The 26641-nt window shown below is 49.3% G+C and overlaps 1 protein-coding gene across 7 annotated transcripts in view; it reads right to left on the bottom strand.

Annotated features, from left to right (window-relative positions):
* Positions 1-11906: 11906 nt before the first annotated feature.
* Positions 11907-26641, bottom strand: part of SAMD4A (sterile alpha motif domain containing 4A) — a 259702-nt gene continuing 244967 nt past the window's right edge. For 4 of the 7 annotated variants that reach the window (XM_014592415.2, XM_027776641.1, XM_006160560.3 and 1 more), the window contains 2 exons: positions 22281-22364; positions 21796-22013 (listed from right to left, as the gene is read on the bottom strand). In XM_014592415.2, coding sequence (XP_014447901.1) covers positions 21871-22013; positions 22281-22364 — 227 coding nt within the window. In that variant the 3' untranslated portion in view covers positions 21796-21870. Of the gene's footprint in view, positions 15327-21795; positions 22014-22280; positions 22365-26641 lie in introns of those variants that run through there. The other 3 variants (XM_027776640.1, XM_027776642.1, XM_027776639.1) reach the window with 2 other exon arrangements.

Raw genomic sequence — 26641 nt, 5'->3', positions numbered from 1 at the left:
TCTGTGCCTTCACTGCTACAGAATGACTTCAGCGGCATTACTAAGTAAAAGAGGCAAGGCTGGGAACAGTGCAGAACCCACCACCCTTTTGTGCTTTATAAAGACTTTTACAAGGTACTCGAAAAGTTCATGGAGAAATGGAATAAATGTATGATTCTATTTTGGTGCAAAAATTTTTGAAACTTTTTCATAGGTTTCAAAACCCTTTTTTTTCCTTAATATAAATTTTTTGTGAACTTTTTGAAGACCCCACATATATGCACAGAAGGTGTACAGGAAATTTCACAAGAAATGAAAAATAGGTGACCCCCGGAGGCTGCAGCAGGGGGGACGGTGCTGGGATGCGTTTTTGCACCTGTAGATGTGACTCTTGTAAAATTTGTAGACTGTAGACTCTTTTGTGAAGTTTGAGCCTTGGATCAATTGTATGTATTGCAAATACAATAAATATAAAAACATAAAAGCTCTAGCATTTATGGGCTGTGTGGCTTTGGACAAGTCACCTACTCGCTGAACCTCATCTGTAAAATCAGATCAGATTTAAGTCCCAGAGTTGCTGTACAGATGAGAACTAGTGGGTAGAATGATCCGGACATAGCAGCAATTTATCAAGGCTTCACAATTGTTTATCGATGGTATTTTCCTATCCTGATACCAGAAGAGGAGGACTATCCCAGGCCAGAAGAAACGGTGATTTGAGAGACTGTGAGCCTCGAAGGTAAGGATGGCATCTTTCTAATATTCATCATGGTTAGGACACCTGACATGGGATTTAGCGAATTTACGCCCTAGTTGTGCTGTTCTGGAGCAGGTGCTGCGTGAGAAGACAGTGTCCACCAGAGGGCGCCAGCTGCCGCATCACTGCCCTTCTCATTTGTGGAATCACCACTTCAGCTGCCAAAATGCAACAGGTTTGCCAGGGAAAATGTTTAAGGTGACCTTCTCCCTCCTAAATACATTGCTTAATTAATTCCTGTTAGTCCTGGTGAGACTGTTCACCAAACGAGGTGCAAAATTAGCACAACGACCCTGGGGATAGGTATGTGGTGTGGGTGTGTGTGGGCCTGCACAGTGTACACGTGCACAGGTGTGTACATCAAGATGTGTGGTGAGCAGGGTCACGTGTGGGCTTGCATGGGGTACATGCATACCGGTGTGTACATCAGGGTGTGTGGTGAGCAGGGCCACGTGTGGGCTTGCATGGGGTACACACGTACCAGTGTGTACATCAGGGTGTCTGATGTACAGAGGCACACATGGGCTTGCACAGTGTGCACGTGGACAGGTGTGTGTCAGGGTGTGTGGGCATGCATGGGCATGCGTGGTAAACGTAGGCCCGTGTGCCTGTGTGTATAGTAGCCTGGCTTATGAGTTTCAGGTCAGCTGGCCCCTGCCTTGCGGGTGACCCTGCCCTGAAATGGACCAAGCCACCCCAGGTGATCGGGCTGCAGGACCCACACATACATTTGCAGGATGCTTTGCCTTCCCAAATCTCTGATCTTGTTCTTCTTTCATTTCTCACCTCCTGGTGTCTTTATTAATAACCTTTTCTCAGGCAGGAGAGGGAAGGGCTCCTCAAGAGACATCCATATCCCAGTTCATCGGCCTCCAAATGCTCTTCTCTGCAGGGTGATGTCCCCCCACCCCCTGCGCTGGCCCAGGGTCCCTAATAGGCAGTGTCTGTGTCCCTGACAGTTCCTAATCAGGATGGATACAGGGGCCCAGAGGACAGCTCTGGGGGGTGGCGTCACTGGAGCATGTGACTCGTGAGGCTGGGATCCAACCTGCACGTGGGCACTGGGCAGCGCTTGTGCATTCCCAGGGGAGTGGAGAAACGGTGTCTCCACCGGGAGCCAGGCCACGTGGGTGCTTCCAGGCTGTGGAGAGGGCTGGGAACGCCCCATTCTGATGTGTAGCTGATGACTTTGTCAGTGGCTGGCAGGGCTGGGCAAAGCCGCACTTGGGTTTGAAATCATGATGATGACGGTATTGGCCACAGTGCTCAGGAGCGCGTCCGGGAATCAGGCACTGTTCTAGGTGGTTTGTACACATCAACTCACTTAATCCTCCTGAGTGCGCCTCTGGGGAAACCGAGGCTCAGAGAGGCCAATTTACCCACCTGAGGTCACATGGCTGGTACGTGACAAAGTTGGGAACTAAATGCAAGAAATCTGGCTCCAGCTTCAGGGATGGCCAGTCCATGAGGCTCACCGCCCTTTTTCCGGACACCAGGATGGGAGAAATTCCTATTTATTTTTTTAAAGAATTATTTATTAAATTATTTATTTATTTATTTAATTCCATTTATTATTGTTATTTTTTAACTTGACCAGAGAGAGAGAGAGAGAGAGAGAGAGAGAGAAAGAGAAAGCGAGAAAGCAAGCCACCAGGTCCAGGACTTGAACCATGGTTGGCCAAGTGGGCGTCCAGCACCCTTATCCACCACACCACCTGCCGGCCCTGATAAATTCCTATTTTAAAGGTGAACGATATACAATTTCACAACGGGCACATGCTTTCGGCTTCCAAGGTGGTTCTCCAGAAATGCCTCGCTCTGTATAAACACTAAAAGCAAAGCACCTGGAATGTGTGTCCCATTTAGGGGGTACCCATCGGGTGAGAAGGGCCTTTGGGCCTTCCCTGCTGAGGATCCAGGCCCAGGGAGCCCTTCTCTAAAGGTCCCGGAGGGCGAACGGATCTCCCTGCCCGCCCCAGCCCGACCCCTCCCGCTGTGCAGCTGAGCACGAGTGCTTTCAGTCCGGGCCTCGCTGGTGGCAGGGAGGATGGAGCTGGCCCTTCACTCCGGCATAACCGCTGGACGTGGGCGGGAGGCCGCTGCCGGCTCCGGCTACTCCATCACCTTTCTCCTTTTATTTCGTTTTAGAGGCAGTCCCTCAAACGTCGGGTGTGCTGGCTCCCCGCTGGCTCTCGGCTGAACCCAGCCTTTGAGTGGGAGCCCGAGTCCCAGCGGCTCACACGTCCCCGGAAGGTGAGAGCGCTGCTCATGAAAGCACCTTCCCCAGCAGTCACTCCCCTGCTCAGAGGCTTTGAACCCGGAGGGCCCACAGGTGGCAGCTGAGTGCAGATGAGAGAAGCACCTGCTCGGAGGGCGGGGCTGCCCGCTTCAGAGCTGCAGAGGGGATAAAGGTGAGGCTGGGCCTGGCTGCGAGGCCCGCGGTCCTCTGCACGCTGGGGTGGGACAGGAGGTCGGCAGCCTCCGAGGACACCTCGTCTGACAGCGCCACTGCAAGCCCAGACTCCAGGCCCTCAGAGAAGCAGCACACCCAGGTGAAGTGACCAGACTTGGTGTCTGTGGGCCCAAGTCCCAGCAGTGGGGATGGACACTGGGGAGACAGGGCCCTAGGACCTGAGCAGCGGGTGACACTCATTCCTTTGCTCTCCGCTGGGGGCGCAGGTAACCCGGTGGGAGTGTAAGTGCTGTCGGCCAGCTGGGTCTGTCTCCCTCCCGGCAGGGCGGGGTGGTGCCTTCCCGCTCCTGGGAAGTTGGATGTGGATGAGGCTGTGTGACTGGCTTTGGCTGTCAGAAGTGACACTCCCACTTCGGGTGAAGGGCACCCTGCTTTTTCTCTGGCGCCGCCAGGGCCGATGTTCCATTAGCAGGAGCCGTCGGGGGCAGAGGGCCCAGACGACCTGGGGTGAACACACAGCCAGTAAGAGGGTCTGTGGATGCGGCCTAATCCGACTTACACGGACAGATACTCGGAGAAGTGGGCTGACTTCTGGGTCCAGGACCACCAGACCAACGTGCGGTGCATCCCCAGGAACAAAATTCATTAACCTAATTAAAGCTCACTCAATTTACCAAATGGAGTCTTCGTGATAGGCCTTGGGAGCACCATGCAAGCCCGTGGGGGGAGGAATTTCAGAAGTGGCTGCAGCCTGCTGAAACCTCTGTCCCTTCCCCGGCTTAGCAGACCCCTAGGTAGGGCACGGGCCGGCTCAGGTGCCTGTGCTCAGGTCTCTGACTCGATACACACAGCGGCCGAGCATCACTGGGGTCTAGCAGAACGGAAGAAGCATGGACCACTTCAGGAATGAGCAAGTGTTTTCCCGAAATGTGTGGTCTTCACACTTGGCTGCACATTAGAGTCACCGGGGAACCCAATGCGCCCACGCCCAGGCCTTGTCCCAGGAGTGAGGTTCCCTGGGGGCCAGGACCAGGCATCTGCGGTTGGTAATCCTCAAGTGAGTCCCATGTGCAGCCAGGCTGAGAACTCGGCCATGCAGGCTTGGCTCCCTCAATTGGGGCTGCATGTGGATGGCACCAAATCATTTATCTATGCATATACAGGGGTGTGTGTGTATACTTCACAATTTATTTTAATCTGATAACCCAGATGGTTGCTAAGTGACTAACAGGTGGGTTGTGTTTATGGTGTGGCTCTGGAGGACAAAGGGGTGACTCAGAATTCTTGGAGGGACAGAATGAGATGACTTATTACACTACTCAGAAAGTGTGCAGCTTAAATTTAGGAAGTTTAAATTTAGGAAGTGTTTATTTTTTAAAGTTTCCATTTATTATTATTATTTTGCTATAGGATGTATGCACTTGCCAGAGAAACAGAGAAACAGAGAGACAAAAAGCAAGAAATCATCTCCTAGAGGGGATGACCATGCCTCAATCCCTTCTCCTCCATTCTCCGGTTGGGATTTTGGGCACGCATGCATATGTGCCCAGCTTGAGTCTTAAGCTGCTGGATCTGGGACTCAAACCATAGTCGACTACTTGCGAGTCCAGCAACAGAATCATTATGCCATCCGCTGGTCCTCATAAATATTTTCTAATTGTGGGTGATCACAGGTAACTGAAGCTGAGGAAAGAGAAGCTGTGGGTAGGGGAGATTACTGCAGTTTTGGTTGGACCCACGGTCTCTGCAGAATGACCAGCTACATGTTATAGGTCCCAGGTGGCTTGTCTGGGTGAGGGGTCATGAAACAGGACAATGCCCACCTGCTGCTCTTAGCCACCACCCCCCTACCCCATGCCCCCACCTCTCCTTCCCTGTGGCATCGAACGCGCAGCTTAAATTTAGGAAGTTTAAATTTAGGAAGTGTTTATTTTTTAAAGTTTCCATTTATTATTATTATTTTGCTATAGGATGTATGCACTTGCCAGAGAAACAGAGAAACAGAGAGACAAAAAGCAAGAAATCATCTCCTAGAGGGGATGACCATGCCTCAATCCCTTCTCCTCCATTCTCCGGTTGGGATTTTGGGCACGCATGCATATGTGCCCAGCTTGAGTCTTAAGCTGCTGGATCTGGGACTCAAACCATAGTCGACTACTTGCGAGTCCAGCAACAGAATCATTATGCCATCCGCTGGTCCTCATAAATATTTTCTAATTGTGGGTGATCACAGGTAACTGAAGCTGAGGAAAGAGAAGCTGTGGGTAGGGGAGATTACTGCAGTTTTGGTTGGACCCACGGTCTCTGCAGAATGACCAGCTACATGTTATAGGTCCCAGGTGGCTTGTCTGGGTGAGGGGTCATGAAACAGGACAATGCCCACCTGCTGCTCTTAGCCACCACCCCCCTACCCCATGCCCCCACCTCTCCTTCCCTGGTGCATGGAACGCCGGCTCCCAGCCTCTCAAGCCAGAGCATTGGGAAGCATTCGGGGCTCCTCAGTCCCTCTCTGAGTCTCCATGTCTCTGCCATCCATCATGATGGCGCTGTCTCCAGACTCTCACAGATCTGTCCAATTCTGCCATCCCTCCTGCTGTGCCCGCGAGCTGTGGATTGTCTGGACTAATGTCTAGCTCCTGTGGGTCTCTACCTCTTTTTGGGGGCTGTCCTGTAACCTGTTCTCAAACCAGAATGTAGTCAGGGCGATCTTTCTAAACCTAAATCTCTACGTTAGATATTAAACCACAGTTTAATCACAGGATGGTGATTCTTGAATACACAAATACATTGATCAGAAAAAAAATAAAAGAAATTGCTTGCCAGCAAGGGTGGATATCGTCCTTCAGGTGGAATCCACATTTTCAATGTGGCTTACGAGCTCCCGAACCTGCCGGCATCCTCTCCCTGTCACTCCTGCTCTGCATTCTCAGTTCCAGTCCTAAGTTTATTTCAATTCCTCAAACTCAAGTTTCTCAGGCCCTCAAATCTAGAATGCCCTGAGGCTCTTTTCAAGAATTCCTGCTTTTGGGAACCAGCAGTTAGCGTAATGGCTATGTCACTGGACTCCCACGTAGTCGACCGCGGTTCGTGTCCCGGACCCGGTGGCTTAAAACTCACGCCGGGCGCGTGTGCGCCCAAGATCCCGAGAGGAGAATGGAGGAGAAGGGGTTGCGGCGTGACCATCCCCCCTGGGGGGTGATTTCTCGCTTTCTGTCTCTATGTCTCTCTCTGTCTGTCTGGCGAGCGCAGGCGCCCTACAGTGAAAATCTCTCAAAAAAAAAAAAAATTCCTGCTTTTAATTTTTTCAGTGTGGCTTTCTTTTTTTCTTTTTTTTTGAGAGAGATTTCTGCTATAGGATGTGTGCACTTGCTAGAGAGACAGAGACAGAGAGACAGAAAGCAAGAAATTACCCCCCCCCCCCCAGGGGAGGGCCACACTTTTCCATTCTCCTCTTGAGATTTTGGGCACACACACACACACACACACACACACACACACACACACGTGTGCCCGATGTGAGGTTTAAGTCACCAGGTCTGGGACTCGAATCGTGGTCGACTGTGGGCGTCCAGCCATGTAACCCTTCCGCCACCTGGTCCCGGTGCGGCTCCCTTTCTTGCAGGACACCTGGGCAGCGTGACTGGTGCCCGTGTATTTCAAGGGCTGGGTTGGCTGGGAACACTTTGGAAGCACAGCTGGATGTACGTGGTGGGCCTGGATTTGTGTGTTAGGGGAAAGTGGAACTGGGCATGAGGTGAAGTAGCTCAGACCTCTCGGAGCACAGGGTCGAGGGGAAGTCTGGAGGCCTGAGACTGGTTGGGCTGGCGCATCTGGCAATGGATGGAGGGGAGCGATTGTTCTCCTACATGCCTGCTATTTCTCCCATCCACGGTTTGCTGTCCTTGTGCGTATTCCATCTTGCATGGGCACAGAGTTGTAGACAGTGCTAAAAGAGACTGCCAGGTACAGGAAATCAATGTTTAGCCGCTTTCCAGTGATCACATTTGGGCTAAACGTAACAGAAAGCAAAGTGGGGCAGCCAGCGGCATGGTGATTAAGGTGGCCGCATTCCCCATGGCTGGCTGCACAGCTGGAGTCCTGGACTCTGGGAACACGTGCGTGCATGCCCAGGCTCCCAAAAGGAGAGAGAGATGGAGAGGTGGTCTTGATAGGACATGCCTCATGGGGTACTTTCTCATGTTCCCTCTCTCTCCCTCTCTCTGTCTCTCTCCAGTGAGCACATGCACCCTCCGGCAAATTAAAAAGAAATGGCAAAGTGGTGAGATCTAGTTAGACAGTTTAGTTTGGGGGCTTTGTAGGTTTATTTGACTTAACTAGCCTGGTTAATAATTTCATGGCATGGAAAACTGGAAACACCTCCCAAGGACACTGGAGCAGAGGGGGGCACCCAGCTCTCGCTGTGGCCCCTGCAGGCTTCATGGACTGCTCAGCTGTCTCACGTCCTTCAGCTCTGGACAGAGTGTGGACGGAGTGCTTCCCCCACCGAAGTTCCAATTCTGTTTCTCCTGGATTGAACTTAAAAAATAAATAAAAAGCAAAACCTCAAAAAGCTATGCAACACACTATTTAAAACCACGTACCCTGAGCCAGCACAGGGTACATGTCAACACAAAGTGGTCTTTTAAATAAAGCACAGGCTTTCTAAGGCTGCCAAAATATTTCTCCGTCGGTTTTAAAAACTGAAGTTGAAACCACTTAAGAGTGAGAAGGATTCCATGGAGGAAATTCTCAGATGGGGAGTTCCCGGGTTTCCACCACAGAGAAGTCAGTGTCTGTGGAGAAGAGGGGGCCGGAGGGAGCCGCTGGACCAGGCTGGGGAGGGCGCTCTTCAGCGATGACTGGGGTGGCACGCGCAAGTTCTGCCCTGGTTTTCTAATTTCCTAGTCACCCCCTTTTCCTGCTCCACACACCTGTGTCCCAAAAGTGTAGATAGACAGACAGATATAAACAGAGAAGCCACCTCCACCCTTGATCCAGGCCAGAATCTGAGAGCGGGTGAGGTCAGCACCATAGTCTAAGGGTTGCTCTGGAAACAGGGCTCTCTAGCCTGACCCATTCCAGAGACCTCAGCAGTCCCGCTGCTACTGTAGCTTCCTCTTCCTTGTCCCCTTTACTATTTTATTTTCAGCTCTTAGAAGTGGCTAGTGAGATTACTCACCATTCTGGGCCAACTTCTACGCATTCCTCAGACCTGATGGTCGCTTCTCTGCCACACTGAGGATGTTATTGTCCTGAGTTAGGGGGAGGTGGACATAGGGTTTCCATGGTCTCTTCTGGAGGGTAATCTCCCACAGTGATTTTTGCAGGCTACCCTGAGGTTAGGGAGCCAGAATAGGATTATAGTAATCTGACAAAATGATTTTTTTTTTTGAGAGATTTTTGCTATAGGGCATGTGTGCTTGCCAGAAAGACAAGGAGAGACAGAACGTGAGAAATCATCCCCAAGGGGGGATGGCGACACTGCAATTCCTTCTTCTCCATTCTCCTCTTGGGATCTTGGGCACACACACACACACACGCACCCAGCGTGAGCTGAAGTCGACTACATGGGAGTCCAGCGATGAGGCCATTATGCTGTCTGCTGGTCCTGACAAAATGATTTTTAAAATTTTTATTTATTTTTAGATTTTTGCCATAGGGTGTGTGTGCTTATCTGAGAGACACACAGACAGAGGGGAAGTGAGAAATCACCATCCAGGGGATGACCATGCAGAAATTCCCTCTCCTCCACTCTCCTCTTGAGATCTGGGGAGTGCATACACCTGTGTTTTTCAAGCCACCGGGTATGGAACTTGAACTAGGCACTCAGCCATGTGGGATCCAGTGCCTTAACCACCACATCACCCACTGGTCTGACAAAATGATTTTGTCTGTAAAGTCTAAAAATTAGGGTTGTAAGGATTTTACTTTTTTATTGTACTTTACAAATGAATTGAACTGTATGAATTGGAAGTTAACCAGTACCACAACTGGAATTCACAGATGGTTTGAGAAGCACTGAGTGAGCCAGGGCATCCCAGGGCTACCGCTGAGGACCTAGAGGCTACAGAGCCCAGGGAAAAGGGTGTGTGTGTATGTGGGGTTTCTAACTGCTGGGATGTGCAGATGGAAAATAGAAAGTGGAAATGCTTTAGAAAACTGTGGATCGGTGAGATTGGTGTCGGGGTGCAGTGTGCTAGTGTTGCTTGCTGGGGAACGGGAAATGGCTCCTGTGGGCTGGGCCCACAACCGTGCTGCTGGGCAGGTCAGCTCAACCCTGAAGGCTCTACGTTTCCTAGAGAAGTAGGCTCTGGTTATGGGTGAGATTTTTGCTGGTAAAAGTGCTACTTCTCCTCTCAGCCTTTGGGGAATCACTATAGTCTGGTATACCCACAAACCCAGCACTTCCAGTCTGGACTCCCCCTTGCACTGCCCCGTTGGCTTGTGTCTTAGGAATGGTGTGATTTGCGAAGACCCACCTGTGCCCTCTGGATTCTTGGCTGGAACCCTTTGCTCCCCATCCCAAGCCATTACGTGCAGACGTGTTAATCATCCCCTTTTATTAAGCAGAATTAATCTCTTTTGGGAAGGGGGGTTGTCAGGAGGAATCTTAAAAGCCTTCCTCTATGAGTAACCTTCTCCAGGACTGAACATTCCTTTACAAAGGTGGCTGGCAGTTATTACTGAAAAATCACCTTTGCCGATAAAAACCGCTAACTAGCCCTGTTTCAGGCACCATGTGGAGACCCTCATGTCCCTCCCCTTAATCTCAACTTCCCCGGTGACCCTCATTCTGCCCATTTCAAAGTGAGGCTCGAATTGTCACTCATACACTTCTCTCTTTCCTGGATAATACTACCGTCATGTTCTGAGAGCTCGTTTGGGTTAAAAAGAATTCAACATTAGGAGGAATTTCATTTTACATCTTGGCTTGTAAGGCCCTCCTTTAGGTCTCCAGGGACCATTTTGGATTCTGTATGTCTCTGGAGTAGCTGAGCCTGGTTGAAAGGAAGTCACCGTGTGGTCATTGTCACACTGTCCAATGTGGCTGTCTCAGAAAAGTCTTTGGTTGCTTGCTTGTGGTGGCAGTAACTTCTGCATCCTGTTTTCTTTTTACCGTTTTTAAAATAAGAAAATGTCACATAAACTTTGAATATCACGGGCCAAAAAAACCAACAAACCCAAGGCTCAGAGAGGGTAAGTAACTTGTCTGCGATCACACGGCTAGAGCGTGCTGGAGCCAGGCCCATCTCTCCAGCAATAGGCTTAACTGACTCACTATTTAGAATTTACGTTCATGTATATCATACTGGAATTAGAAGTATTGGAACGAGAGTCAAGCCATGTGTTTGTTAAAACCTCAAGTCAGCAAGGAGCTGCTGTTTCTATGTTGTGATTAAGGTGTGAAATATTTCAAAGGCAGTGAGGGTGGAGAGCAAGTGATAAGCAAAAGCATCTGCAAGGTGAGAGTTTGTATTTAGAAACATGTCTCAGGGGCTGGCAGGTGGTATGGTGGTTAAGGGCGCTGGACTCCCACATGGCTGACCATGGTTTGCGTCCCAGACCGGGCGACTTGCTTTCTTGCTTTCCCTCCCTCCCTGTCTCTCACTCTGTCCCTCTCTGGTCAAATTAAAAATAAAGTTAAATTAAAAAAAAATTCTTTAGAAAACATCTCTAAGTCAGGTGACATATTTATTGGCTATTCTGGGCTCATATCAAACTGTATATATTTTTACACCTATTTCTCTGACTTTTCGTTAAAAAAGCAGCTCACAGCTGAAGATATATTTTGTGTATAATGGTCAGGTGGGAAAAGTTAACAGGGATTTCATTCTCATTCTTCCCTGCTGGCTTATTTCTAAGATTCTTGTTTTCCAATCGATCATGCTGACAAAAAGAAAACAAGACACACACCAGTGTTACAAAACCTTGTATTAATCATTTCCCTTCACTTTCAATATAACGTTGATATGAAATATAGCCATGATTCTTAGTTACATGGGAGGAAATGAGTAATAAATACATTGTAGCAAGTTTAAACCACGAGGGTGTTTCACTGGTAACAACATTTGAAAACTGTACACTTGCAAAGAACAGCATCTTCAAACATTAGTATATCTGTATATCAGTAAAGCTTTTACATGTAACAAACATGCTCTTTCCATATATGACAAATTTAAAAAATATGCATTGCTTGGCAACATGAACTAGGCAAAAATATTTCTTTGTTCACTAACTTTATACAGGAAAACAGGACAAAAGGCATGCATGTACAATACGGGTGCCTGCATGGGACATGCAACAAAAGAGCGCTTTTGAAAAGTCAGCTTACATTAGGCATAAATACATGAGGGTTATATATTAATAAGGGAGGAAGTCTTCTGTTTGACATTATTAACATTCCTGTTTTCTTCCTATTCCTCCCAGAGGAATACACATTCACCTTTAAGTAAAGATAAAGGAATTACAAAAAAATAAAACTCACTTTGCAAACATTTCCGATGACTTGTAAAAAAAAAAAAATCAACATTAGTGTTATCACAGCTCCATGTGCAAATGATCCTTCTGCAAGTTCTCCTTGTAACAGGCACACCCGAGTGCCTTGGTGAGGCTGCTCCCCGACACCCAAGCTGCAGTGATTGCTTCAGGCATTGCCAAAGGGCCGAAGAGGCTGGAGCCAGCTTTTCCTCTCCTTGCTGCCCTCTGGTTGCATGCCTATGCATTCAGACCAGCCCAGGTCCCCAACCCAGGCTCCTGGGGAGCACACGTCTACAAACCTTGCACCGGCAGTAGCTACAAGAGGTGCAGAAGGACAAAAGACCCGGAGAAGGCTCCCATTCCCTAAAAGGCAGACAAATGACACCTCAAAAGAAAACCTGGTTTCCCTCAGTGTCTCTTTGAACGAATGGGAGAGGGGGCCCAGCTGTCGCTCCAATCCTGTGTACCAAAAAAAGGGGCCATCAGTAGACAGGATTTGAGAGCTTGGTGCAAACAGCTGCTCTTGGCAGGCAGACCCAGCAGTGTCTATTTTGCTTGCTGGCTCTCGTTAAAAAAGTAAAACTCAAAAGCACGTGGAAAAAAACATATCAGCAGCAATGTTTCATGTCTTGAACACAGTTCATGTGTGTCTTCCTACTGTTTCTGGTAAGAAACCACTATGAATAAAAAGCACCAGTAAAACATCATACACGATAACAATATTGTAGACCAGCACAGTCCCTGGGACGTGTAGAGGTGCCCAGTACACACTGCTCAAATCCGAACGAGGGGGGGAAACTAGTGAAATAGATTTTATTCTGAGATTTTTAAATCATTTACTATTTACTTATATAAAACAGTTGCATTTGGGAGAGTCGATGGGTAAATACAAAAAAAGGCACTGCCGCTTTATTCCTAAATATCTGACTTCACAGCCTTATGCATGCAACTGTTTTGATTCTTTTATAAATAAAATTCTCTTGCTTTAGGGTTTTTAAATTGAGCTGTATACCTGCAGTCAACACAGGACTCAAAACAAGGTAGGACAGGCTCCTAAAATTTATCAGAACAGTCAACTTAAAAAAAAATTTTAAACACTAAGAGCAAACACAACTAAGTAGATAAATCTATACACAGTCAATGAAAAATAAGCTTTTCTTTTTTTTTAAAAAAAAGAATTATGTTGTTATCAATAACAGACTTATCATGGTTACCAGCCATAGCAAGTTAATAAGTAACATATCCAAAATAATCTCTCTAATAATCAGATAACCATTGTTTCTATATTCAGGGAAGGAATAAACAGAAATTCAGATTTGCAAATACTTTCAGGCCTTCCTTTTAAAGGATTCATGCGCATGTGATTGTGTTCACAATCTGTTTTCTGAACACCACGAGTCTTTGTGGAGATGTGTTTTGCAGCCACTCTGAATGCTTTCTTTCTCAGTGAGGTGTGCAATACTACTGTTTCCTTCTCTAGTAACTTTCCCCACATCCAAAAACACATTCACAAACCCTCTGGTCTTACCTTTGACCTTCAACATTTTGACCTCTTCCTCTCTTACATGTGATCATCGCTCCTCACATTCCCCAAGTAACACTAAGCTTGTTTAGAAAAAGGGAGTGGAAGGTGACTGTTAATGGCACTTTAAAAAAGAAAGAAAAACTGCTGTCTCTTTCTGCACATGGATTTGCATTTTTAGAACCTAGTTGCCCAAGGAGAGGTCTGTCCCTTTTCATTAATGCAAGGCATGAAATTGTGGATTCAAGCTTTATTTGCTCGCTAGATTCTCTTACCTTTTTAGGCTGCAAAAGGATGTCGTAGCATCCATGGCTGAGATGGATGTACAGTTTGAATCATGAAGGTAAAAGAAAGTTGTTTAGATTTCATTAAGGCCTTTTAAATCTGTATGTACTTCATTAACTTTTAAAAAAATAACCTAAGCGAGCGCACTGATTTTCATGGTCTGATCTCCTTAATTTCGACTCCGACTGCACTTAAAAAAACGGCACTAGACTCATCCATTTAATAAGGAGGACTTACATACCACCTCCCCGATCTCGCCTCTGGCTGAGCATCCATACCATCATTTACACAACCCAATTTTCCAGTGCAAAGCACAACTCCTCTTTGATTTCCTCTAATACCTCCTACTGCATCAAATTCTGAAACACCGCCTTTCCTGCCCTAGAGAAATAGAGCTATTACTTTGCGGTACCATAGTTTGTTAATCTCTCACCATGTAATGAATTTTTTTTCCTTCCCTCCTCTGTGTGGATGGATAAATCAGCCAACAACTCAGCAAATCCCTGACTTACACTGCATGGACGGGACCACTGCTTCATCGTGAGATGAACCTTTCCTCTATCTTCTTCCAAGCCTCTCCCCACAGGCTCTCTCTGGCACTTGCTGACTGACCCTTTATACACTGTCGCTGGGCTTTCCTTTCCTCTTCATCAGTGGCTCGAGGAGGGCACGCAGACCTGAGACCCAGGTTTTTTATGAGCACCCTCACCCTAAATGCTCTGAGCTCACTATTTGGGCACTAGACCTCTCACGAAGGCAGAGCCCCCGGCCTCGCCATCTCTCCTGCAGACATCCCCACCGTGTGTGTATGGAGAGGAGCAGGGAGGATAGGACAGAGCCCCAGGGGGAGGGTGGGAATCAAGAGAGGTCTAAGATCGGAAGCAAATCCAGTCCAGAGAGAGGCCCGCAGGATTCTTTCAGCATCGCTGGGTGACCTGCAAGCAAACCCGTAACTGATCACACGTTGCCATCCCATCGTCCTCATGCCCTCGCCCAAGTACCGTGCTCAATCCGCCACCACATCCTGGCCCTTCCAATCCACCCACACAGTCCCGCCACCTAGTGGTGGAAGACGGACAACCCAGGCCTACATGACTGCATCCATCTTCCCAGAAGTGAGCTGCACAGCCACTGTAAAAGACAACCCTGCTGCTATTATAAAAATAGAGGAAAAAAATGAATCCATAATGACGAAAAATCCTTTACAAAAACCATAGTATGAAGAGAAGTTCTACCCAAACCCTTTACACATTATGTACCCTTTAAAATTGTTATGTAAACAATACACAAAACAAAGTTTATCTGAAATTTTGTCGGAGGGGATTTCTCCCTTCTCGCCTCTGTTGCCTTGTGACCCTCTCCTGTGGCTGTTTCAGGCCAGGGCCTCAGGGAAATCTACGTGGGGAGATACGAAAGGGCGAGCCGCCATCTTGCTTTGGTCGCATGTACTCATGATACACTTCTGGCGTGATCGTGAAGCCAGAAGGCTTCCCAGGGCTGGGGCTTCTGCCTCCCTCCTATCTCTTTCATGGCAGTACTTTTTGTTTTCCCTTTCTCTTTCCATCCAGGAAGCCATTTATATTTCCTCCGCCCACCTCCCAGCTCCACATTTCCCTAGAGACCCTCCCTACCCTGCACACCAAACCATCCCATGACAGAAACAAATGACAACATAACCAATCCCAGGTCTACTGATATGTTTACAAGGATGACCTACGCTCTCACAAAATCAAAATGGGAGAGGGACCAGGGAAAAAAGGCTGCAGAGTATCTTGGTGGATTCTGTGCAACCCTGAAGGTGGCAGACACTGGACCCGCAGCAGTCGATTTCACGGCCAGCGCGGTCACTCTCATCTTCGGCTTCTAGATTGTAGAAGTCCGGTCAACCCCGTCTGGGAAAGCAATGCACAAAGGGCATAGGTGAGCAGAACATGTGTGTGTGCCCACTGCCATGTCTACACCATCCATGTTGGCACTCTCCGTCTCTGAGGATGGATAAGGGCTAAAGTCATTCATTCATTCACTTGTACACCCACCACCCAACATCTGGGGAATAGATTTATTTCTGCCATAGTACCAGGAGGAAAAGAGCTAATCCTTACCTTCTTGGCACTTGCATTCTAGGCAAGACACAGACTCTGTAAACAATGATGCTATGAGGTAACTGCCACAATACAGTATATACTAAGACAGTGGGAACGTGGAGGGAGAAATGTTAAGTTGGACTTGGAAATGAAGGAAAGTTCAATAGACATATGAAATGACTTCCATTGATGGTGCTGGCAGGAGAAGAGTATGCCAGGCTGAAAAAGGAAGCAAAAGGGCTGGCTCCATGGCACAGTGATATGCTGCTCCAGAGAAACTGAATCCTATATGGTGACCATGGTTTGAATCCCATGCCTGGTCAGCCATGTTGGTCTTACATGTGAGTGTCCTAGATATGACAGGCTAGAGGACTAGAGGGGGGGGCATGACTGGATCCCTGGAGGATGCTCCCCTCTCATTCTCAAATGTGTACACATGTGCTCTATCACGAATTAAAAGATGAGGGTTACAGAGCATGTACAGGGTGACAAGTTGCTGAATGGGGGTTGGGTTGGACTTTTGGACAGAGTATGGGAGAATGGACTGATGGGAGGTGGGGCAGAAAAGCCTGGCAGTGGCTGCAGTAGACATATAGGTAGATCTGTCCACTTCACCTCCTTGACTTTGGAAGTATCTCCCTCTTACCCCAAGCCCCAGTAAAAGATGAAGAACGGTAGAGTGTTCCAGGGAACACGGGACATGCAGGGCCACAGAGTCTCCTACAGGGAGTTCCTGGCCTCCTCATTGGTGGTACCAGGCTGGCAACACTGCCATCAGGGACTCAGGAGAGAGAGATCTTTTTTTTTTTTTTTTTTTTTCCAACAACGTAACCACTATGCTATCTGCTGGTTCCACTAAATGCTTTAACAGAAATTTTTGTTGAGATCAAATGCAGGTATAAGAAACAGTCCAGAGAGATGCCACATGTATTTCCCCCAATGGCAACGTTTTGCCAAACTACAGTGTAATATCGCAACTGAGATACTGGTGTTGATACCATCCATGGGTCTTAGCCAGATGTCTCTCTTCGTACCTGAACATCTGAGAGCGTGTGCATTCAGTTCTATGCAATGTGGGGGATATTTTAAAGAAAGGGAGTAATGGCACCAGAGAGCAGCTGCAGTGCCTGACCATCAGCCCCAGAGGCCCACTGAAGTGAACTTCTAGTCAGTAACCTCTCTCACCTTCTGCACGTGTCACCCTCAGCCTTCTCAGTAGCGGCTCTGTCGTGGTGACTCACAGGAGGATGGGGATGTGTGTTCAGGTGCACACACATCTGGGTATTGGTAAGGGTTTCTCTGTTGGGGGGGGGATATTTGTAGAGGTCTCTTCCTCTTCTGTAGAACTGCAATATATACTCTAATTGGGGTTCACTAGACCACTTATTAATGCTAAACCTCCATGGCTATAAAGGTGGAGAACTGGAAACAAGAAAACCTCAGCTAACCAATCTCCAACTGCATTTTCACTGAATTCCAACCTATGACTTGTCCTCCAAGGGTGACAGTATTCATCTCGGGGTAATGACCAATAAGCCCAGGCTGACCACTTGTAGTTGTGAAGCTGTACACCGCGCAACTCAGCGGGCACTGTTCACCTGCAGTTCTATCATCAGCTTTATCGTTACGCCAAATTTCTACTAAATGTCAGTGTGGTGCCTTGAAAAAGTAAAGCCTTTCGCTGATTTGCAGTCTCCCTGCCAGCCTGCCTTTGGGCTGGTAAGTCCTAGGAAAGGGTAAGGAGAGAAGATGAGAATAGCAAGGGGATCCCCTGAAGTGTGAGCCCTGGGACATCACGAACGGATGGTGTCACACAGACTGTAGGGAGGAGCCCTGCTTTGTACCTGTGGGTCCTGTGTGCCCAGAGCCCCTTTGCAGTGGAACAATAACGGCCAGTTCTTGACCCCAGGAGCCACTGAGTAGGAGCCAGCCCATGGTTTGAATCCCATGCCTGGTCAGCCATGTTGGTCTTACATGTGAGTGTCCTAGATATGACAGGCTAGAGGACTAGAGGGGGGGGCACGACTGGATCCCTGGAGGATGCTCCCCTCTCATTCTCAAATGTGTACACATGTGCTCTATCACGAATTAAAAGATGAGGGTTACAGAGCATGTACAGGGTGACAAGTTGCTGAATGGGGGTTGGGTTGGACTTTTGGACAGAGTATGGGAGAATGGACTGATGGGAGGTGGGGCAGAAAAGCCTGGCAGTGGCTGCAGTAGACATATAGGTAGATCTGTCCACTTCACCTCCTTGACTTTGGAAGTATCTCCCTCTTACCCCAAGCCCCAGTAAAAGATGAAGAACGGTAGAGTGTTCCAGGGAACACGGGACATGCAGGGCCACAGAGTCTCCTACAGGGAGTTCCTGGCCTCCTCATTGGTGGTACCAGGCTGGCAACACTGCCATCAGGGACTCAGGAGAGAGAGATCTTTTTTTTTTTTTTTTTTTTTAAAAGAGATTTTTGCTATAGTGTGTGTGCGCTCACTGTAGAGACACAGAGAGGAACAGAGAAACAGAAAATGAGAGATCACCAAGGGAGATGGCCCTGTCACACTCCTTTCTCCTCCATCCTAGTCTTGGGATCTTGGGTGTGCATGCACACACACCCGGCATGAGTTTTAAGCCACCGGATCTGGGACTTGAACCACGATCAACTATGTGGGAGTCCAACAACGTAACCACTATGCTATCTGCTGGTTCCACTAAATGCTTTAACAGAAATTTTTGTTGAGATCAAATGCAGGTATAAGAAACAGTCCAGAGAGATGCCACATGTATTTCCCCCAATGGCAACGTTTTGCCAAACTACAGTGTAATATCGCAACTGAGATACTGGTGTTGATACCATCCACGGGTCTTAGCCAGATGTCTCTCTTCGTACCTGAACATCTGAGAGCGTGTGCATTCAGTTCTATGCAATGTGGGGGATATTTTAAAGAAAGGGAGTAATGGCACCAGAGAGCAGCTGCAGTGCCTGACCATCAGCCCCAGAGGCCCACTGAAGTGAACTTCTAGTCAGTAACCTCTCTCACCTTCTGCACGTGTCACCCTCAGCCTTCTCAGTAGCGGCTCTGTCGTGGTGACTCACAGGAGGATGGGGATGTGTGTTCAGGTGCACACACATCTGGGTATTGGTAAGGGTTTCTCTGTTGGGGGGGGGATATTTGTAGAGGTCTCTTCCTCTTCTGTAGAACTGCAATATATACTCTAATTGGGGTTCACTAGACCACTTATTAATGCTAAACCTCCATGGCTATAAAGGTGGAGAACTGGAAACAAGAAAACCTCAGCTAACCAATCTCCAACTGCATTTTCACTGAATTCCAACCTATGACTTGTCCTCCAAGGGTGACAGTATTCATCTCGGGGTAATGACCAATAAGCCCAGGCTGACCACTTGTAGTTGTGAAGCTGTACACCGCGCAACTCAGCGGGCACTGTTCACCTGCAGTTCTATCATCAGCTTTATCGTTACGCCAAATTTCTACTAAATGTCAGTGTGGTGCCTTGAAAAAGTAAAGCCTTTCGCTGATTTGCAGTCTCCCTGCCAGCCTGCCTTTGGGCTGGTAAGTCCTAGGAAAGGGTAAGGAGAGAAGATGAGAATAGCAAGGGGATCCCCTGAAGTGTGAGCCCTGGGACATCACGAACGGATGGTGTCACACAGACTGTAGGGAGGAGCCCTGCTTTGTACCTGTGGGTCCTGTGTGCCCAGAGCCCCTTTGCAGTGGAACAATAACGGCCAGTTCTTGACCCCAGGAGCCACTGAGTAGGAGCAAGCCCAGTGGAACTCGATAGAAGCCTAAAAGACAGGTCAGCCAGTGGCTTCATGGTTAGGGTGGCTGGATCCTGTATGACTGACTGTGTGGTTTGATCCCGGACGTGTTGGCCTGAGAACCCACCAGTGCACGTATGTGTATGCCCGAAATCTCAAAAGGAGAAGTAGAAGAGAAGGGATTATGGCATGACTGTCCCCTGTGGGAGGTAATTTCTCATCACGCTCTTTTGTGTGCATTTTCTCCCCTCTCCTACGGTGAGTGCATATTACATTTTTAAAAATTAACAAATCAGAAAAAAAAAAAAAGACTTGTAAACCAAAATGGCAGAGGAAACCCATCACCTGGGTATCCCAGCTGTTCTGCTGGGAGTAGCCTGGGAAGAAAGAGGAGATGGCAAGGGAAAACCAAAAAGAAAAGTGGCTTAGGGCGAGCACCAGGACAGCAGAAAGGGACCGAGAGCAGAGTTGTCAGTACACAGGACAGCCAGCCAGGGCCTGGCACAGGCCGGTCATGCTGACGGTCACACTGGCTGCATGTCCCAGGAACTCCGACGCCATCCTCCTCCACTTCTGAGCCTCAAGCAGAGGGACGTGTTTTACTCTGCCTTCCCTTCCCCATTCTTCCCACAGAATGACTTACTCCACTGCACCCGTCTCAGTAAGGCCATCTTCCCTGGCACCTGGAAGGGGTTGGCTGCAGAGAGGGCCTTGTCACAGTGAGGGAACACACTGCCACTGTGCCCAACGAGGCCACCCTGAACTTAATTTGCATTCTCTGCTCCAGAAACTGCTCACGAGGCTTCCCACCAGAGGGGATTATTGAGGAAAAACACAGCAATAAAAAGGCTTAGGAGATTAACAAGATGAAAACATTAGCAGAAAGCCATCAGTTCGGGGAGGTTTTCTGTAAAAATAGAAGAATGCACTAAAAAATGAAGTCTTTTCAATGAAAACCTCCCTTTAATAAAGATCATTTGGCATTCTTGCTACTAATGATGATGATGTTAGTACTTAGCAGTTTGATAAGTGCTTCCAACATGCCAATTATCCGAGATATATCAAGCCCTGAGGGAAGAAGGCAGTTCTGCTTGCTGACTCTGAGGCAGGGAAAGACCAAGCCAGCGGGCTGGCCAGGCGCTGTTGGGCCCACAGTGAGCTGGGCTTGCCGGCACTCAGGGTCTGGAGCGGCTCCCCTCCTGGTGCCGGAGCTTTGCAGGTGCCGGCTTGGGGGGCTCACTCACCAACTACTGACCTAACAGCGGCTCCAGGAAGACTCTCGTTACTTCGTTTAAATTTTTAATTGGGATGTAATTTGCATACCATCAATTTCATCCTTTCAAAATGTACAATTCAGTGGTTTTTAGTATCTTCTCGAAGTTGTGCAACCATCCCTAATTCCAGAACATTTTGATTACCCCCAAAAGAGATCTGGTTCCTATTAGCAGCCACTCTTGAATCCCACTTCCTTCCAGTCCCTGGCCGCTGCTAATCTGCGTTCCATCCCTGTAGATAAGCCCACGCTGGACATTTCATGCAGATGGAATCACACGCTACGTGGCTGCTCACGTCTGACTTGCTTCACTCGGGGTAACAGTGTCAAGGTTCGTCTATGTGTCCGTGTGTCTTTCCTCTTTCAGGCTGAGTGCTATTCCACTGTGTGGCTGTGTCACAGTTTGCTGATTCATACTCACTCAGTGGGGAGCATTGGGGTTGTTTCTCATTACTCATTAGAGGGCCACTGACCTCATCGTCTTAGTGGAGGGGGGACCTCCCGTCAGGGGTACCAGGCACAGCCCAACGATGCTGGGATGCTCCTGGGGTCTGAATGGCTGACGGGAGCAGGGGGCTTACAAAAAAGCCTGTGTGTGTGGGAAGCCTTCAGCTCTCCAGAAGGCAGGTGGGTGCAGTCCTGGCCTTCCACTCTGCTCCATGGAGGACATTCCTGTCTCCTATTTGGGTTCAGGGTAAGAGACTAGCAACCTAAAGAACCCCTGTTTGGAGGGCAAAGCTGTCTGAAGCAGGAGTCGGTGGCAGCCTTTCACCCCACTGCTGCCAAAGAGCATACATCTTGGCTGGAGGTGTGCCGATGGCCCGCTCCTGGGTGAGTAAGCCATCCAGACTGCACAGGGCTGTCGGGAAGGCTCACAGGAAGCCTCTCTAGATCTCCGTGACTCGGAGCCTCCAGGAAGTTGGCAGGAAGGGGTGGACGTCTCCTCTCCTTTGCCAAGTACCCACAAATACCCAGACCTGTGGAGAAAGGTGCCCATTTACTACCAGGAGGGAGCTGAAGGCCTCCCAGGGCTTCAGACCAAACAGATGGGGGAAGCCCAGCTGCTCCTGTGACTCCTCGTGGGGCCGCAGGCTGCATGCTGTAACCCACATTATTGGTCTGGCTGCAGATATGTCCCCTCGACCTGTCCCTGTCACACTGTGAAGGGTGCCTCATACTGCTCGGGGCCCTGGTGTCATGAAAGCTATTTGCAACAGGGAAAGAGGAAAACAAGCAGAGATTTTTATTTCAAAAATTCTATTTTTAGAGCAAGTTGGGCTATGCTTGGCCCAGACTGGGGGATCTAGTGCCGAGAAGGAAAGCATCCAGCACTGTGGGGGACGTTTCTGCTGAAAGCCGTGCCTTGTGTGCCTGACTCCGCCAGCTCCCGACACTTGGCTGGGACAACTGCTGTGTGTGGCTGCAGTGTGCACTGGGAGGGGGCTTCTGGGAAAAGAGGGATGGCTTTGGTTTCCAGGTCCTTGATTCACCCCCAGAGGAGGAAGAGGAACAGGCTACTGCAGGCTGCCTGGTGTGGTGTGGCTGGCGGAATGTCCAACGGCACTCCAAGGCTGCCCTTTCCCCGTGTCCCCGCCTAGCCCCCCTCCCTGTCTCCTCCCCATTCCTCTTAGCTACTGCTAGAGTGTAGACAGCAGGTGGCCACAGTTCCTCCAGGCAGGCAGTGACGAGGTCACACGGGAAGGACACACTTACCTCCCAGGGCGTGTTCGGTCATACTGAGGCACAAGGACTCCAACCTGTTGTTGATGTCAGGTTCAGTCACAGGAAGCTGGAATTCTGCAGGGGACAACGTAACATGAAAGGGTTATGTTGGTGACAGGGACTCTAAGGACAAAGAGAATATATGCATGGTGCCACCTGGGGATGAGGGGGTCTGGTGTGCCCCCCAGGAGGATGCAGAGGACTGTCACGGCCCATGTGGAGGGCAAGTTGTGCTCAGATTCAGCCAGCCTCTGACCGAGTTCATGGTGAGCACAGGGCTGGATGGAGGCTGGTGTCTATAAATAGCTGGTCACAGTCAGTCTGTCATCCCCTGCCCAGCACCCCCAGTGGCTTTGCACAGAGTGAAAGCCAACCTCCTGCCGTGGCCTTCAAGGCCACACAGATCTGGCCCCTGACTACTCTCTGCCCCCATACAATGCTCCCCTTCCTTCGCTCCATCCCAGTTCTCTTCGACCCCAGGGCCTTTGTACTGCTGTTCCCTCTGCCCGGAATGCCGGTCCCAGAGCAGCTCTCAAGGCTTGCTTACTCTCCCTGCCTTCACCTTTCCAGCTCTGTCAGTCACAGAAGCCTTTCTGCATCATGCATGAATTGTACCTCCCTGCCCAGCATCCCTCTCCCCTGCTTTCTCCCTCCCAGCTTTCACCAATGCCTCACACAGTAGGGGCTTATTTCCTGCCTCTTCACACCAATGTCCCCTTCTCTGGAACAGAACTCTGCACCGCTCCCTTTCCCTAGGACTTGGCCTGCACGTTGCTGTCTCATTACCAGGGGCAGGGAAAAAACCCACTCCACACGGCACCTCTTCTGAGGGTGGGACTGCGCCAGGCACCTTGGATGTGCAGGCTTCTCTTTTAAAAAAAAAAAAAAATTATGGGCGTGGTGGTGCCTGCCCTATGGCAAAAAAAAAAAAAATTTCTTTTGAGACCAGCAGTTGGTGTAATGGCTACATTGCTGGACTCCCATGTAGTCAACCACAGTTCAAGTCCCCGGACCTGGTGGCTTAAACTCATGCTGGGTGCATGTGCGTGTGTGCCCAAGATCCTGAGAGGAGAATGGAGAAGAAATTGTGGTGTGGCCATCCCCCCCCAGAGGTGATTTCTCGCTTTCTGTCTGTCTGTCTCTTTTTCTGGTGAGTGCACATGCCCTATAGCAAAAACCTCTCCAAAAATTATTTAACTTTTATTTATTTTAATTTGCCTGTGTGTGTGTGTGCGTGCGAGTGAGAGAGAGCGAGAGAGAGTGAGAGAGAGCGAGAGAGAGAGAGAGCGCGAGCGAGCTGTCAGGTCCTGGACTCGAACCACAGTTGGCCATGTGGTAGTCCAGCCCCCTTAACCATCATGCCACTACTTCCAGTCCCATGTATGGACTTCTCAATCTGCCCAATACCCAGTTCCCAGGTGGGGATCAGAGAGGTTAAGGTCCTGATCTGGGTTAGCCCGCCAACATGGAGCTGGGACAAGACTCGCATCTGACTCCAGAGCTGGGTTCTCCTGCATGTTATAGCGTCTAAGGCTGACTGTCCACACGTAGCCACCGGCACTGCAGAAGGAAGGGCTGAGACGCCTGCTTCATGGCTATGGAGCATGGGCTCCCACTGCCCAAGTCAACACCATGCATGTTCTAACCACACTCGGTGCTCCAGCTACTGTCTGGAACCTCTCCACCTCCCAGGCTCCAATCTCATCTTTCAGAAGTGGGGGGCGGCCCCGGGGAGCCTTCGCCCCTCTCCTGCTGGCAGCCTCACTGTCAGCACCTCCCCACTCCTCTTCCTGCACAGCCCTGGACATCCTTAACTACCTGGAAGAGACTTGCAGACAGCAAAGATGCCTTCCTGTCTCTGAATCTCCCACCATACCCTGGGAAGCTCTGGCCTTCTGAACACTCACTCGTACATGAGTGGTGAGAAAGCTAAGAGCTGTGACACACAACCTTAAGGGAAGCATAAAAATGTCTTGGAGGGGTGTTGGCAGTGGGGTGTGCTCCAGGTGACAATTCTCAGCATTGTCACTGTCTCCTCCCTCTGTGACCCTGGGAAGTTGTTTTCTTCTTTAGGCCTTAGCTCTTCTACCTGTCAGCTGGGTAGAGTAGCCAAGGGCCCAAACTTCAGGCCATTTTCCTGCTTCTTCACTTCTCCACCAGGGGGTGCATGGGGCCAGAGAGAGAGAGAGAGAGAGGCATGAAAATGAGGTTGGTGGTTTGGTGGGATAGGAAGCTGAAACCAATGGCTAAACCAAAGTATTTGTTTTCCTTGAGGAGCTATACATGAAGGTCTTCGTTGCAGTCTGGGTTTCCCATAACCAGCTAATTCAGACGCTGATGTCATTTCCGTTATTTAAAAATCTCAAAGGGAAGGTTGGCAAGATGGCTCAATATGAAAGGCACTGGGGAGCAGGCAGGGGTTCTTCCTGACACAGGCTCCAGCACTGATGGGGTTGGAAGATAGCAGAGCCGATTTAGGAGTGGACAGAGGCCAGGGGACCTTCCAGGGAGTGGAAGCCAGAGGGCCTGCAGGCGTCTCTCCCACCTCCACCCACGAGCTGCTCTTGGAGCAGGGTCAGGGCCATCAGACAATCTCAGAGGGAAGCGTATTTTAGTATTTTCCTCCATTCATGTGAAAATCATATGCATGCAAAAATTAGCAGCCTTCAGGGTGTGAAATCTATAAAATAGAAACACAATTTTATATATAGCGAGTTAGCAAATATGAATAAAAAAAACCCCCTCAGCAATTATAGCCATCCATATGCTCATTGTAAGATTTAGTTTACTCTCTAGAGCTCCCCTTTAAACAAACACTGTGGAGAGATTTGGATAAATAAAGATGCTCGACATTTGGAGAGAAGTGTTTCAGCTGCAGGATTTCTTGCCAACACGCAGCAAAATGCCATTTTCCAAGCCTGGGATTGCGTGTTCCAAAAAGGGGGCTGAGAAATGCACGGCTCTCCGCTCCAGAATCTCCAAACCCTCGTGGCTGCTCTTTTAGGGGGGATGTTGGTGTGCTTGCTTTTTCTCCCCTAGGTCTTCATTTTGCTGTGCTGGGGAGTTGTGACCCACCCCCCACCCCCCTGCCATCCCCCCCCCCCCCCCCCCCCCCTGCCACTCTCAGAGCAGCTCTGAAAAAATTCTAAGTCTTGGGAGAAGCCCATATGTTCACACTGCTGAGTTTCCTAATAGTGTGACTTTTTAATTGTGTATTTGGTAAAAACAGATCCATGGCGTCTCGCCACACACAGAAGACAGAGGGACCCAGTTGGGCAGATAACAGCTTCCATCTGAGGCTAGAAACTCACAGCTACATGTGGCACGGTGGGCAGATCTGTCACTAATGCCCCCCCGGGGCACTCAGGCAGCCCCCGCCCCTTAGTGTGGGTTAATGGGCCACATTAACCACCAGGCGTCTCATTGGGGCTCCTGCTGACCCTGAGGGCTTGTCTCATCATCCTGCACCCCCAACTGTAACAGACCAGGCAGACATGTCCTCCCTAACTGCGCCTTCTCCGTTGTTGGCCAACATGGCCTATTTCTTCAGCTCAGATGACATCTCTGAATTCTAGGAATCCTTTTTTCTCTCACCAGTTTTTAGTAAGGATCTCCAGTTGCAGCCTAGGGTCTAGGCTGACTTGGGATTTTTTAATTATGCCTTTTCTTTTCTTGGAGAGGTTTTTGCTATAGGGTGCGTGTGCTTACCAGGCAGACAGAGAGAGACAGAGAGACAGAAAGCGAGAAATCACCCCCCAGGGGGGATGGCCACACCACAATCCCTTCTCCTCCATTCTCCTCTCAGGATCTTGGGCATGCACGCACATGCGCCTGGCATGAGTTTAAGCCACCAGGGCCGGGACGCGAACCGCAGTCGACTACATGGGAGCCCAACGACATAGCCACCACACAACTGCTGGTCCCTTAATTATGCCTTTTCTGAAGTCCACTGCTCAGGACCAGGATAAGTCTGGAGGAGGGCAGCTACCCAGCCTTAATAAGATGCTATGAAGAGTCCGTTGGAGTAGTCCACATGGCTAGTCCATGACAGAAACTGGCCATCTCCAAAGGGGCAGCTCCTCACAAGGCACTGAGGCCGAGTGTTAGGGCCCAGTTTCTTCATAACTTTAGAGGAGGAAACAGGCTGGAGAATTCTAGGAAGGATCGTTAGAATCCCGCTTAGCCAGTGACTGCTGGGGCTACCTGTTGACTGACCGTTACAGAAAGGCATTGAGGGAACCAGCAGTTAGCGTAATGGCTATGTCACTGGACTCCCATGTAGTCAACCGTGGTTCGCGTCCCGGACCCGGTAGGTTAAAACTCCAGCCACGAACGGGTGTGTGCGTGGCGAA

The sequence above is a fragment of the Tupaia chinensis genome, unplaced genomic scaffold (genome assembly GCF_000334495.1).
Source record: "Tupaia chinensis unplaced genomic scaffold, TupChi_1.0 Scaffold000688_1, whole genome shotgun sequence".
Lineage (NCBI taxonomy): Eukaryota > Metazoa > Chordata > Mammalia > Scandentia > Tupaiidae > Tupaia > Tupaia belangeri.
Note: the sequence above shows the minus strand (reverse complement) of the source record. Positions and strands in the feature narration are given on the sequence as shown.